Source organism: Schistocerca nitens, chromosome 3 (genome assembly GCF_023898315.1).
Source record: "Schistocerca nitens isolate TAMUIC-IGC-003100 chromosome 3, iqSchNite1.1, whole genome shotgun sequence".
NCBI lineage: Eukaryota > Metazoa > Arthropoda > Insecta > Orthoptera > Acrididae > Schistocerca > Schistocerca nitens.
This window is the reverse complement of record NC_064616.1, coordinates 566,017,602-566,034,033: the sequence shown is the minus strand read 5'-3', so window position 1 is coordinate 566,034,033 and position 16,432 is coordinate 566,017,602. Positions and strand designations below refer to the sequence as shown.

The following is a 16,432-nucleotide window of genomic DNA, read 5'->3' as shown; positions in this document are numbered from 1 at the left end:
GAGCAAACAAACAAAGAACAACACGCATCAATTAAACAATCAGAGGAAAACGAAATCTTGCGACAGCCACCAGAACAAGCACAAATAGAACACGAAGTGACACACATGTTAGATATAGAAGAAAAATTTCAGCTGACATATATAGAATACAAAGACACAAATACAGACATTAGACCATTCTTGCATAGACTGCCAAGTAACCCACAAGTCGAAACAACAATAAAAACTATCAACACAATCATACACAACAAAATAAATATACAACTATGGAAGAGTTACAACTACTAGTTTATATAGGAGCACTCACTACACTAAATATACACACTAGGCAGAGATAAGAACCAACCAACACACAGAAGAAACCCACAAAACCAGCATGGCAACACAGGCTACAGATCAGAACAGAAAAACTGAGAAAGGACATTGGACAGCTAACACAATTTATAAGAAATGAAATGTCAGCAAAAAAAACGAAAAACGTTAGGTAAAATCTCACAACAAGAAGCGATAGAGCAATTAGATGAGAAGAAGCAGAAATTACAAGCATTGGCCAAACGACTTAGGAGATACAAAAAAAGTGAAAATAGAAGGAAACAAAACCAAACATTCAACGCAAACCAAAAGAAATTTTACCAGACAATAGATAACACACACATTAAAATAGACAATCCAGCAAACATAACAGACATGGAACACTTCTGGAGCAACATATGGTCAAACCCGGTACAACATAACAGGCATGCACGGTGGATACAAGCAGAAACAGACACATACAAGATGATACCACAAATGCCTGAAGTTACAATTTTGCAACATGTACTCACCCAAGCAATTAATTTTACGCACAATTGGAAAGCCCCTGGAAAAGATAAAATAGCAAATTTCTGGCTAAAGAAGTTCACCTCAACACATTCACATCTAACTAAATTATTTAACAGTTACATTGCAGACCCATACACATTCCCTGATACACTTACACATGGAATAACTTATCTGAAACCTAAACATCAAACAGACACAGCAAACCCAGCAAAATATCGCCCCATCACATGCCTACCAACAATATACAAAATATTAACTTCAGTCATTACACAGAAATTAATGACACATACAACACAGAACAAAATTATAAATGAAGAACAAAAAGGCTGTTGCAAAGGAGCACGAGCATGTAAAGAGCAACTGATACTAGATGCAGAGGTGACATATCAAGCTAAAACTAAACAAACGTCGCTACACTACGCATACATTGATTACCAAAAAGCTTTTGATAGTGTACCCCACTCATGGTTACTACAAATATTGGAAATATACAAAGTAGATCCTAAATTAATACAGTTCCTAAACATAGTAATGAAAAATTGGAAAACCACACTTAATATCCAAACAAATTCAGATAATATCACATCACAGCCCATACAGATTAAGCGTGGAATATACCAAGGAGACTCATCCTTTCTGGTTGTGCCTTGCTGTGAACCCACTATCCAACATGCTAAATAATACAAATTATGGATACAATATTACTGGAACATACCCACACAAAATCACACATTTGCTATACATCGATGATCTAAAACTACTGGCAGCAACAAATCAGCAACTCAACCAATTACTAAAGATAACAGAAGTATTCATCAATGATATAAATATGGCTTTTGGAACAGACAAATGTAAGAAAAAAAAGCATAGTCAAGGGAAAAGACACTAAACAAGAAGATTACATATTGGATAACCACAGCGACTGCATAGAAGCGATGGAAAAAACAGATGCCTATAAATATGTAGGATACAGACAAAAAATAGGAATAGATAATACAAATATTAAAGAAGAACTAAAAGAAAAATATAGACAAAGACTAACAAAAATACTGAAAACAGAATTGACAGCAAGAAACAAGAAAAAAGCTATAAATACTTATGCTATACCAGTATTGACCTACTCATTTGGAGTAGTGAAATGTAGGAACACAGACCTAGAAGCACTCAATTCGCTTACACGATCACAATGCCACAAATATAGAATACATAACATACATTCAGCAACAGAAAGATTCACGTTAAGCAGAGAGGAAGGAGGAAGGGGATTTATTGACATAAAAAACCTACATTATGGACAGGTAGACAATTTAAGAAAATTCTTTCTAGAACGAGCAGAAACTAGCAAAATACACAAAGCAATCATTCATATAAATACATCGGCTACACCACTGCAATTTCATAACCACTTCTACAACCCTTTAGATCACATAACATCAACAGATACAAAGAAAGTAAATTGGAAAAAGAAAACACTACATGGCAAGCACCCGTATCATTTAACACAGCCACACATCGATCAAGACGCATCCAACACATGGCTAAGGAAAGGCAATATATACAGTGAGACGGAAGGATTCATGATTGCAATACAGGATCAAACAATAAACACCAGATATTACAGCAAGCATATTATTAAAGATCCCAATACCACAACAGATAAATGCAGACTTTGCAAACAACAAATAGAAACAGTAGATCACATCACAAGCGGATGTACAATACTAGCAAATACAGAATACCCCAGAAGACATGACAATGTAGCAAAAATAATACATCAACAGCTTGCCTTACAACATAAACTTATAAAACAACACGTTCCCACATACAAGCATGCACCACAAAATGTACTGGAGAATGATGAATAGAAATTATACTGGAACAGAACCATTATAACAGATAAAACACCACCACATAACAAACCTGACATCATACTCACCAAAAAAAGAAGAAATTAACACAACTAATCGAAATATCCATACCCAATACAACAAATATACAGAAGGAAACAGGAGAAAAAAATTGAACAATTCATCCAACTGGCTGAGGAAGTCAAGGACATGTGGCATCAGGATAAAGTTGACATTGTACCAATTATACTATCAACTACAGGAGTCATACCACACAATATCCACCAGTACATCAACGCAACACAACTACATCCAAACGTATATATACAACTACAGAAATCTGTAATTATTGATACATGTTCAATTACCCGAAAGTTCCTAAATGCAATGTAACATATACCGTGCAGTTAAAAGGAAGTCACGCTTGATCAAGGTCCGCGTCACTTTCCATTTTTAACCAGACATTACGTCTGAGACAGGAAAGAGAAATAATAATAGTAATAGTAGTTAGTGTCAATTCTGTTTGCAGTATTTTTATTAGAAAGAAATAATAATAGCGATGCTGTGGGCTGTAAAAGCAACTGTTTTGAACAGGCGTTATAGTGAATGTCAGTAGACTAGACAAAAGTGGGAGGAAATAAAACGTATTGAGCTCGCCCGTGATTCGTGCAAAATCCTCCATTTATCACAGAGGAGAATTACAGTTGAGTGTCACTGTGTGTTTATGGAGATGAATATTTTACAAAGTTCTTACGTTGGTAAGATTTAAATAGAAAGTACAGGTAGGGTAGCTAAAGCCCCTGGTACCATCCCATTCGAGAGAAATGGGTTATGTGCCAACAACGGCGGAATTCCGTCTCTCTCTCTCTCTCTCTCTCTCTCTCTCTCTCTCTCTCTCTCTCTCTCTCTCTCTCTCTCACCTATGATAACAACGCAAACACGATAATTGTGAGTCCGTACGCACTCATCAGTCCCATCTAACCTTAAGACACAACGCTCACGCTTCATGAAGAAAAGGTACCATTGTGTACGATAAAATATAATATTTTCAGTCGGGCTGCTGAACTTATGCCTCGGGTCTCCCAGCCAACAGTTTCCAGTACTTTAAATTTTTCGGTTTTTAAGCGTTAAAGACAAAGTGCTGAATGTCAGACACATGTTAAAGGTATTGATAGCTGTTAATTTCTTTATTTTGTTGAGGACAATACGTTTACACTTACACAGCAGATATCCACACACTTTAGATTGCCCGATGTTATTCCTGCTAATGACAGGACTAACAACGAGAATGTTTTTAAAAACGCGCCACTTCACTGCCAGTCGCAGTATTCAGATAATGTTATACTTATACACTGGTGTCCAAAATTAAAGCAACAAACGGAAATTTTGCAAGGTTGCGTTTATTTTGCCACAAAACAGTATAAACAGTTGATAGTAAAGTAGAAACAATGTAAGGTATACAGAACATAAAAAACAGCAACATGCATAATGTTAGACAAAAAGTTCATTTTTTCCAACGTAACGGATTTACACACACATTCCGACAACTGGTTAATTGTGCTCAGTATGGGGTGTGACCACCTCTGGCATCAGTACAGGCCTGACAGCGACGGGGCATGCTGTGAATGATGTCATAAATCTCATGTTGAGGCAATAAAGCCCATTCTTTTCGCAGAGCTGCTGGCAAATGTTTGAGAGTGGTTGGTGGATGCTGACGTGATGGAAACCCCTCCCTAGTCTGTCCCAGACATGCTCTATGTGATTAAAATCGAGAGAGCGAGAAGGCCACGCCATGTGTGCAGTATCCTCCGTTTCCAAGAAAACATCAACCACCTGCGCTTTGTGGGGTCGAGCATTATCGTCCATCAGTACAAAGTCTGGGCCCACAGCACTTCGCAACAGCCTCACATGAGTCCCAAGATTTCGTCACGATACCTGACAGTAGTTAAACCTTGTCACTTCACCCGTACGATTTCATGAAGAGGTTTGCGAGTGGTTAACTTACTCCCTGCGTACACCATTAGGGATCCTCATCGATATCGGTGCCTTCCCACAATGTTTGGTTCCCGAAATTGTGTTCCAGGTTACCTCCAGATGTGAATCCGTCGAGAATCACTCTCCAGTCCAAATCGGGATTCATCTGTGAAAAGAATATGGGCCCACTGATCGACCGTCCAGGTGGCATGTCAACGACTCCACTTTAGACGTTCGCCTCTGTCAAGACGCATCAAAGGTACACATACAGTATGTCTCCGACAATAAAGGCAACTCTGCCGAAGCCTTCTGTACACAGTTTGCCGCGATACAACACGTCCAGTGGTAGCTGCGTGGTCGGATACCAATTGACGTGCAGTACTAAGGCGGTACCGTCGCGCCCTTAAACCAAATAAGGGTCCTCTCTTTCTGACGTCACACGTGGTCGGCCCTGCGTTGGTCTTCGAGATACAGTTTCGGTCTCTATAAACTGTCGCTACATCCGAGAAACAACAAAACAACAGAACGATGCATATTACGCCATCGCGCCACGTCAGTTTGCAGCTGTCATACTTCCATTCTTCCTATGGTCCTCCACCTCAGAGAGTCTGGTAGGCGTCCTCTCTGTGCCATGCTGCACCGGCTGTGACTCTGTGCACGACGATTGTGGTTGTGGGACTACCAGGCGCACACTATCCCGTTCGATAAGTGCCCTGACGTCATCGTTGGCGTGGTGGTCCGTTGACGGGAATGCCATCTTCCGTGCACAACACGATCGTACGGACGTATGTTGTCAGTTTGTACGATTTTATCGTGAACTAGACAGAGGACGGGGAAATAGCGGTTTGTTGCTTTAATTTTGGACACCAGTGTATTTTGCCACAATATTTAGTCAGAGAAGGTCATTTGATAACCTTCTGTGGTAGAAGTATAAAGATTATTTTCCTCCAACTGAATAAATTGTTGAAAGCAACTGTGTCTCATGTAAAGTATCTTGAGACCATCATTTAAAAACTTGTTTGCTTGAGATTCTTTAACTACATTGTAACCGAGTCCATAAAAATTAAAGACGATAGGAGTGAATCTGATACAACATGGATAACACTGTCATCGTCGTCACAAGGTTAGCAGTTTTTCAGTAAATTTCCAAAACCGATCAAGATGAATCTTTAAAAATACTTAAAGCATATTTGTGCCTATTCTAAAGGCATGTGTAGAAACTGTCCTAGATAGTTTCATTTTAAAATAAGAAAATTACATATTGTTTCTCAACGTGTCTGAGAAAATAGTGTGAAAATGTGTTACACTGTTGGAAACTGTAACTGAAGACTGAAGGATCGTCAGCGATTTATGGGCATATTCCGCTATGTTGTACAGAGAGGAGTTCAGTGCTACGCTGACGTCTCGACTTCAATTTTTAGACTGCTCGTCACCACGTACGCTCGTATGAAGCCCAAATATTGCGTCCCATTTAAGCGACGATTTTTCAGTGTAGTGCAATTGCGAGTCAGCGATTATGCAGTCTTTCTTCAAGTTAGATGATAGGATGAATGAAGCTGAAATACTTATTAATTATGTTAGTGGCTGGTCCGTGTATATAACGCGATATGTTGTGGTATAATGTGCGAGCGAATCGGTTTTTTGTGTTAAAGCCATGCATAAAGTAATATTATGATGTTACTTGTCACACCGACAGCAGTATAACGTGCACAGATTTGTTTTATACTAATTAAATTAACAGTGCACACCTGTAATATCATTGATATGGGCTTTCGGAACCGAAGACCCACGCGTGTACCCTTGAAAACTGCACGACACAAAGCTGGGCCCGTCAACACCGACGTTGGACTGTTGATGTCTGGAAACATGTTGCCTGGTCGGACGAGTGTCGTTTCAAATTGTATCGAGCGGATGGACGTGTAGGGGTATGGAGATAGCCTCATGAATCCATAGACCCTGCATGTCAGCTGGCGGAAGCTCTGTAATGGTGTGGGGCGTCTGCAGTTAGAGTGATATGGGACCCCGGATACGTCTAGGTACGACACAGACAAGTGACACGTACGTAAACTTCCTGTCTGATCACCTGCATCCATTCATGTTCATTGTGCATTCCAGCGGACTTGGGCAATTCGAACAGGACAATGCGACACCCGACACGTCCAAAACAGCTTCAGAGTGGCTCCAGGAATACTCTTCTGAGTTTAGACACTTCCGCTGGCCACCAAATTTCCCAGACATGAACATTATTGAGTGAATCTGGGACGCCTTGCAACGTGCTGTTCCGAAGAGTTCTCCACCACCTCGTACTCTTATGGATTTATGGACAGCCCTGCAGGATTCATGGTGCCAATTCCCTCCAGCACTATTTCAGACATTAGTCGAGTCCATGTCACGTCGTGTTGTGGCAGTTCTGTGTGCTCGCGGAGGACTTACGTGATGTTAGGCAGGTGTACCAGTTTCTTTGGCTCGCCAGTGGAAGATTGACTAGATAGTTCCATTTTTATAATGTTAGGTAGATGAAAATCATCAAAATAAACATTGCTGCTTGCCATGATCGCACTTACTGGCAGAAGTTTTTTTTTCTTTTTTTTTCACTCAGAAAATGAATCTGAGTATGTTAACTGAAAATAAATTCGCCCTCTTCTCTCACTCGGGGTTTCATTCACCAAAACGAAAATTTAATACGTACAGTGACTGAACATAAATAGCTGAACTACACCTGACGTCTTTGTGAAGCTTGGCCAACGTATTGTCTGTGCTTCAAATACAATTTTAACTTCACTGTGGAGCAAACGAAAATGTTCAAAAATAGTTTATTCCTTTCATTAATAAACTGTGATGTTATCTCACCATGTGATAAGGTTTACGTGTGTGCAACCTAAAACGCATCTTCCACCTGGGCCTCGCAGGATAAAGACAGAGGCGTGTGCTCAAATGTCGTGCGACAATCCAGATGAAAAAAAAAGCGATGGGAGGCTTAGAACCGGGGAAATTTTTTCTGATTTAAAAAAAGTTTTACTTGTGAAAGAAAGTTTCGTTGGATGTGTTACCAACGTTTACCAAACTCCCTTAATGATATGAAATTGCGTTTTAGTGAAAGTCGACCTTTTCGCTAGGTTTACGTGTTTTTAAGAACGGTTTTTTTGTGTTGACTGAGCGTCATTCACTAATAGGAGAGAGAGTGTGTTAATGTGCTTGCCACTGCTTACGTTTTGGTAACGTGTGAATTAGAGGATTTGAAGCCTTTAACCTCTTGTTGAAGTGTAGGGGTTTGGAAAAAATGCTGATGCAGTAGAAGTATGTCGGCTATCGGCGTTTTATTTGTTGGTGGTTAACCTCGAATGCTGCCCTTGACGCTTGGGCGCTACTTGAGATAAGGGTGAGCGCAGTTTGCCTTTGTTGTGGGAGACCAGGCGCCTGTGGCTGTCTTTTGTGTTGCCCATGCACTGCTCATAAAACGTATTCGCGTTCTCGCCGTCGTTACGCGCTATCCCGGTTTTACGGTCGCACGCAGTTCCTGCCGACAGCACTGTACGCAGCCGGTTACCTCAGTGTGCTGTTGCAACATTTCACCAAAGCCGTTTCCTTGTGCGGGTATATCCATTGACGATAGATTGTGAAACAAACAGAACTGGTAATTGGCTTTATAAAATTGAACATGCCGTGACCGACTGCGTTTAGATTATATAAAGGTTGTAATGTGTGCTTTTCACATTAAACGCAGTTGATTCGAACCATATAATTCTGCAAGGCACAGTGCAGATTATGACAGGCAACAGGTGAATTAATCGTGGTCGTGGTTGTCCTGATGGAACCAGTGTCTCGTTACAGGTGACTCTAAAGCGAATTTAGCAAGGAACTGTGACATATTGTGGGATAAGACTAACTTGGGTTCCTCAAGCAATCTTTTTTGTTTCTTCCTCGTAGTTGTGTTAGCCATGAAATCCAGTGACTTATAGGGAGAGCTTAGAAACTAATTCCAACTTTCTAGGTGTATTGTTAAACGCCATGAAGGTCTACGGTCTCTGTCGTGTAATGTTTTTAGTTTGACGTTTCTGCCAATTTAAATACGAAAGTTCTTCTCGCAGGTGCCCATTTAGTCTCACGGACGTTTCATTCCGCGTAATTGTGAGAGCGAGAAAACTGCAGATAATATGCATAATCTTTGCTGAGACTTAAATTCACATAATCAGGGCTGATACGGGTTGTGAAACGGCAACTTTGACTGTTAATGTGGGAAATGTAATTAGCACAGATTTCTATGTTAGCCTCAATATTAGAACAGTGAGCGTTAGCAGTGAAAAGTCAGTCTGCATCACGGCCGAAACTTGAGTTTCCTGGCCACGGTTGAAAATGCTCTGAAGTGGCTGATAACACATTTTTTTGTATATAAAAGTAAGAGAGATACTGCAGAACCGAATGATCATACCATTTCAGAATTTTGTCAACGGCTGTAATTGTGTCCTTTCCAGCTACAATCTGAGAAGTGCTTTATGTATGGTCAAAGAGGTTGACGCGCACTAAGCACCAGAAATTAATGAAACATCAGTTGCAACAACTGTTAACATGCTGCAACAGAAACATAACAATTACATATTAGTATATTACGTAAAAATCCGGAGTACTCCTGTACAGTATGCATCACTTTCGTCTCTCTCAAAAGAAAAAAAAAGCATGTAAGTAAAATGTCACATGAAGTGAAATAATGAAGTTATTTAGCGGCCAACAAAATCAACAAACCAACAACCGTTCTGTTCATTAGGGAGTAAATGATACAGCTCTCAAATAATCGCTGAAAACGCTACTTTGAATTGCAGTTTTGTAATATTAGGAACCCACTTTGTTACAGAGTTCAGACACGTGTTTTATTAGCTGTTCTTATTGAAACTTTGACGACTTAAGAAACAATGATGACGCAGCTTTCATGTTGTGCAAAACTGAGCAGAAACAAGATTTTAGAATGGCTGCGTATTACCTCAAATGAAAATGTTTTTTTCTTCCTTGCTGATAGCAAAGAAGTTTAGAATTAATTATTCCGAAATATCGTATCAATTTCGGTACTATTTTGCAAAAAAGTAACTGGAGATTTGATTGTAGCTTGAACAACTAGCTACTTTCTTCACGTCGACATTTTTTGTGTTAACGTTTCTGCCTCAAAAAAAAAATTACTATTTGAATTACTGCTGTTATCAACAAGTCACAAAGCTTACGGACAAGAGCCGCGATTATTAAAATATGTGGGCTGGTGAAGAGTTGGCGAAAATGTTCAAATCTCACGAATCTTGCACGTACGTTCAGTCAGGGTAACTTTTTACCAGTCAGGATATCTTTAGACCACTTATCGCCTTTGCTTCAAATGACTGCTGCTCCACCTACTTAACAGTAACCGTTTTATTAGCTCTGTGATTTCTAGTTAGTATTTCAGTTGTCTTTCCTACTTTCTGCAAGCTGTTAGGCTTGTGATTATCCTTTAATTGCGTTGGCTGTGAAGAGAGCTTCTGGCTGCAGTGATCTATGTTGAACAAGGCCAGGTCGACACAAATATCGTGATATTTCAAAGTAAACCTTCAGTTCTAACTGATTTTGTTTGTTTTCACTTTTTATTAATATCTGATTTCCTTTAGGCCTGATCAAAATTTTCCCGACGCATTAGATACAGGAAACACTTTGTTTTCTAAAACTAGTTTAAAATTATCGGAATGACAATGTAACTTTGTACTAGTATTAAAGCTGAAATTTTATTCTAATAGGGCATAGTTAGTGTACATTTTTACTTTTCCAAACACTCAGTAACTAAAGACGTAAAACATTTCAACGTCTGTTGTGATGTGTAATTTTTTTGTGTCCAGTATTTAAAAAAACGGTATAAAATGGTACAAAGTTACCCAGATTGACTTTCCTGGAAGGAACTAGAGATTGCCGTATCCATTAAGGAGGAAGTCGTGCCGCGCTTTCTTCCTTCTCTCTAAGAGACGGGCATAGTTTCGTGTCGAATTGATTCAGGAAGATCTCCTTTCCCTCACAGAGCAGGTTATCTTATGCGATTTGGTCCCTCTGGCGGCTGTCCGCCCTGTTATTATGTCTCAAGTCGTCGCAGTTCCTGCTTCGAAGAAGCATAGACAGTAAATTTATTCTCCGTTGAGAAAAATGTTAGAGAAATCAAAGCGTACTTTTTGCATTACAACCGATGACATGGCTTCCAAAATTTCTTAGAATGCAAGGATTAAGTTAGGGAGCATTTAGCATAGCCACTGTCATTCGTTCGACTTTCAAATGTCGAGAAATTAACTCAGGAAGAAACGGCACTGATTAAAGGAGCATTTTCGAAGACTGGTTTATCTTGTATAAGTCTTCTCATATCTGTCCATTTGAACCTGAACACCATAGGGAAGCCTTGGTCCCCGGCTACAGTTTTACCCTCCCCCCCCCCTCTCTCTCTCTCTCTCTCTCACACACACACACACACACACACACACACACACACACACACACCCCTCTCTATCATCAAATTAACTATCCCTTGATGCCTCAGAATGTGTAAACTGCTTATTTTTTAAGTATCAAGTTACCCCATACATTTTTTTACGCTCAGATTTCTTTCAGGATTCTTCTGTTGCACGAAATTTCAAAAGCTTCTGTTCTCGTTAGTGATGTACACAGGATGTTTATTTTAACTTGGAACTACTAAATATCTTGAAAAATACGCATCGTGTGAAACAAATATCCCAGATGAAAAGTTGGTATTTTCAAAGGTGACATCTGTCTGTGCTAAAACTGGCCACCACCTAACTCCATCACAATCTGTCGGGGGCCAACTGTTTATTGTCAAATCGGAACCCCCTTTTTTTATTGCAAATTCGGATTCTACGCCAAGAAACACCTAGGATTTATCTGAAACCATTTTTTTTCCATACGTGGTAGAAGCAGCTGTAATCGGCACGAGAGTTACGGTCGTTTGACGGAAGAACATACCGAGATCAGTCACCCCGATGGTGTGGGGACTCTCCGAAATCAGCCATGAAGGGAACAGGAAACTACATTACGTTAATTGTAGCTTATTTGTCAGACTTTTAACTACCTGAACGTATAAATTTTACTGTACAATCTGATTTACAGAACTAAATTGAAATTTTAACGATGATAAAGCAGTTTAGAATAACAGGTTAACATTTTTATCGAAAATGTTAAGTAGAATCAAATGAGTCAGTTCTTAATTGCAAAAACTAGAAATTGAGTTTTGTTGATTACAGCGCCATTTATCACGAATGGAAAGAAAATTCGTGGTAACCCCTCTTTAGTTTTTCGTGCAGAATGCGAATCTGCAATGTAACCGCAGGGGGGGGGGTTCCCCATTTGAAAACAAAAGTTGAAACCCCCATGGGGGTGGGGAGTTGGAGGAGGGACCAGTTTAACACAGATAGATGACCCCTTTGAAAACACAAACTTTCATCTCGAATATTTTTTCTGTACCATGCGTATTTTTTAGATATTTAGCTGTTCCATGTCAAATCAAACGTCCTGTATATCATAGATGTGGCAGCAGTCAGACGCAGTTGTTATGATTAACTGGAAGCACTTCCATAACGTACCTAGTTTAGGGTCTCCTTGTTCTATGAGTATTTCGTGACATACACATTCGTAACACGCCATTTTGGGTTGTGTTGTACTACCTGCATAGTAACGTGTTCCCGTCTGTTTCAGGAGTCTGAAGAGAACTCTGAAGACTCGGACCAAAACGCCAGACCCAGCAAAACAAAGTGAGTATATAGAATATGCCGCTAATGTCTCAAAAAATTAGCTCCATAATTAGAACACAGAATAATTAGGCACTTTTTTGTTGCTTTCGCTTCCGCTGGACAGCTCTGGCGTTAAACGTAGTGCTTGAGGCGAGCACGCGGAGCTTTGATGAGCTTAGCGTTGCGAAGCGACAACACATCATGCCACAGTTAATCTCGCTTGGAGTAAAGCGTTTTATAATTAATCCAGAAACCGTCGCTTTTATATTGCATACGGTAATGTTCAGATCCTTATACTATTTGTTTCTGAATATATCTCGTTCGGGTACACTTCGTGCTTTCTATTGATAGTCGCATTCACTGCGCGGTTGTCATGAAGAGACTAACTTAAGGATGCAGCCATCGTTTGAATATTCGGCGGTACATTGTTAACGCTTTTTTGCGTTGGACAGACAGTGCAATTTCGGCTCTGTCTAGTTACCTGCCTGTTATTGCACGATATGTTTCGGTACGGTGACGCTTGTGTTACGGCCGGCGGTAGCTGTTGAATCTGTAACCGCCTAACAATAAACGCATTTGCTACGAGAACCCCGTTATACCACCCTTGCTCTACTGACTGTAGCATACGGCGTGGAACGTAATTTGTCCCTTCCCACCGGACGATGGTAGCGCTAATTGGAGCTCCCTTGAAATAACTGCATCTGTTTTTCCCATACTTAAGTGCTTGTACTTTTAAGACCGAACATTAGCGCTCGTTCTTCTTTGTTAAGAACCGTTAGGTTTTATTGGTGAAGTCTTCAGATATTATATGAAAATAAGTCGTGATCATCTGAAGTACAAACTACTATGGTCGGATATTTAGCAATGGCTGTTCTTCTTGAATAACTGGTAGAAAAAAAAAAAATCTGTTAATTATACTGCAAGAAATCCGGATGCGAATGTATGTTTGGAAAGAAACTAGATGGAACATTAAAGTGCAAGACCAATTAAGCCTGTTAAGCCTATTTTGGGATAACTCTAAACAGTGTACATTGATGAGCCAAAATATGACGATACCTAATACCGCGTTGGTCCACATTCCGAACGCAATACAGCAGCGATCCTACCTGGCATGAATCTAACAGGTCCGCGGTTGATTTCCGGAGGTATGTGGCACCAAATGTTTATGTAAAAATCGCACAATTGTCATAAATTGTGGGCCGGTGGTTAATGGGCGGGGAGCTGGTGCCAGATAGCATCCCACATACGTTCAATCGGGTTGAGATCAGGCGTATTTGGTGGTCAAGACATCACTGTCAGCTCACTATCATACTCCTCAAACTACTCTAGCACGATGTCAAATTAAACACCTTTCAGCCGTCTAGTTTCCAACCTTATTTTATTTGGAAACTGGTTGCCAAATAAAATAAGGTTGGAAACTAGAAGGCTGAAAGGTGTTTAATTTGACATCCTGTATCGAACAGCCGAGTCCCGCAACTATCTCGAAACAGATGGACATGCATGAGACTCTAGCACGATTCTGACCCTATAAAATGGGCTCTTGTCCTGATGGATGATGCATTCGCCGCCGGGGAAGACATCAAGATAAAGGGACGCAGGTGACCTATGATAATACATCGTCTGCAGCTGCCTTGGTGCCGTAGATTACTGCCACAGGTCCCATGGAAGCCCGGGTGGATGTCCCCCATAGCATAATAGTGCCCCAGCAGCCTGCTTCCATGGCATGGTACGTCTTTCGATTATCCCTTCGCCTCGATGACGGCATATTTGTAAAAGAACATTGACCTGGTGTAACAAGAAACGTGAATCATCGGACTACGCGACACGTTTCCATCGATCCATAGTCGAATCTCGATTTTCCCTTGCACATTGCAGGCGTGATTAACTATATCGTTGGGTCTACAGGGTAACAAGTAGGGGTCAACTACTACAGAGCCCCATGTTCAGCAAGGTGTATTGAATGATGTGCTCCAGTGTACTTGTGTTTGCACCAGCGTTGTACTCTGCTGTCGTTTCTGCCACTGGTTGCCGCTTACCATGTTTTACAGAACGGAAAATCCTCCGACGTCGAAGTCCCCTGATGAGGCGTGAACGTCAACACCTTGTCACCTCTTCGTGATTTTGCCGTTCTTCAATCAAATTCCATAGATGTTCATAACCGTAGCACAATAACAGCCGACCACCTTCGCCGTTTCCGAGATGCTCGCTCCCAGGCGCAGGAGCTTAACAATCTGTTCTTTGTCAGTGTCGCTTTGCCATTGTATTTCCGTATTTTCCCTCGAATCGTCGCTAGAAATGATTCCCTGTTCGTTTCTGCTTCAGTTGTACTCTTTCCTTAATGTGAAATGTATCCGCAACGCCTCCAGGCGTCATTCAATCTCCCGGTTGGCAGTGGTCATAATGTTTCGGCTTATCAGTGTAAGTCTAACCTGGTGCAGCATTTAGATGCCTCGTCTGGGCCAGTTGTCGAATGTGAAGCACGCTCCCGTGGTTTGGGAATTAGTAATTAAAGACTTAAAAACTTTAGTTACATGTTGTGTCAGAAACAGCCGCTAAAAACAATAAAAACGAAGGGGGTATAGACGATGAAAACTATGTGGTGGTGGTAAATCCCTCTCTCAGCGATTTCTAAAGGCTACTATCAATGTAGATTGAAACATCTGTTGTATTGCTAATCCGACCTTGTCTTCAATTTTCTTTTTATTATTATTATTATTATTATTATTATTATTATTATTAGGTTGTAACTCACACTTAAACTGTGTTGAAATAAGACCCCTTTCGCATACAGACTTTGCCTGTGAATAACCGTGTACTTCACTTTCCTTTATTTGTGGGTGAAATTTAGTGAAAACTGGATTATTACTTAAAAAAGTAATATCAAAAGTAAAGTAACTATGACCATTTAGTCTTCGAGTATAAGATGGTAAATGGCCTTCGCGCTGGAGTGTTAGCATAGCACACGGATCTACAGTAGTTCAGCACACGGATTTACAGTAGTTCGCGGCTATAAACTTCCACGTCCAAGGCACATGCCCACAAATACATTTTATCGCGTAACTAAAAATTTCAAATGCCAGAGCTGCAGCCTTGACAGCGCCCGGTAAAATAATTCCCAGCCAAATCACTGAAGCACATGTCTTTTTTTCAAAATTTGAATACAAACTTCACTGTGGGGAGGCACATTATCTTTATAGCAGACCTCGGTTTGTTCGATTTATTTATAGCTATGCCCCTTAATAGTGACCTCATGTTAAAAAAAAATAGTTAAGCCTTTGCTTGCCAGTGGTGTTTGTGCGAAACCTAGTTTACCAGTGGTGTGATAGCGGAACCAAGAAGTTTGCTGGTAACTACTGACATCTAACGGCCACCTGTAGCTCATGCTTTTGTCCTCCGCTGCCTATAAGCTGTTCATTGTTTGTGATTCTACAGTTCAGTGAAATTCAATTTTTACTGATTCGTTGATGTGTCGAAAGTCACACTTCTTATGCCGCAAGTATTTGTCAGTAAAGTAAACGTGTGTGGTGTCAGTCCGTAAACACTGGCAAGTAATTAGTCATCTCCTCGTCCCAGCGTGTTGCAGACCTGACCGGTGTCATGTTACATTAACTACTAGATGAATTAACAAGTAATCAGAAGTAAGTAACCTCAGGCAGTGACAATGAAAGTGACAGGGTGGTACTGTATAATGTAGCATTTTCTTGATGAAGCTCAAGTCAATGACAAAAGAATCGTCAGCGAAATTAATGCAGAAGATAGAATGAGTCTGTAAGATAGTTGCTGGCATTGCAGGGCATCAACGTGTTCTCCAACGACGGACGACAGCAAAAACAGTGCACGTCAGCTGCTACAAACGATACATGCCTAAAGCCAAACTTGTAAATGAATCAATGTAAGTGCCTGCAAATGTAACATTAAGGTGTGCATTATGTAGCACAGTGTGACACACACATCATTCGAAATGGAAATGTCAAACATGTTGTGTTAGACTATACAAGAATAATAATAACTTTTTGCGCCGCGCATAGTGTCGGCGCGGTATGAGGCGCCATG

General features: G+C 40.4%; 1 protein-coding gene across 1 annotated transcript in view; it reads left to right on the top strand.

The window, feature by feature from the left end:
* The window catches only part of LOC126248471 (klarsicht protein), an 892,903-nt gene that overhangs the window by 292,927 nt on the left and 583,544 nt on the right, over positions 1-16,432 (top strand). Inside the window, exon 2 of the mRNA XM_049949484.1 lies at positions 12,345-12,400. Within this exon, the coding sequence (XP_049805441.1) occupies positions 12,345-12,400 (56 nt within the window). The remainder of the gene's footprint in view (positions 1-12,344; positions 12,401-16,432) is intronic.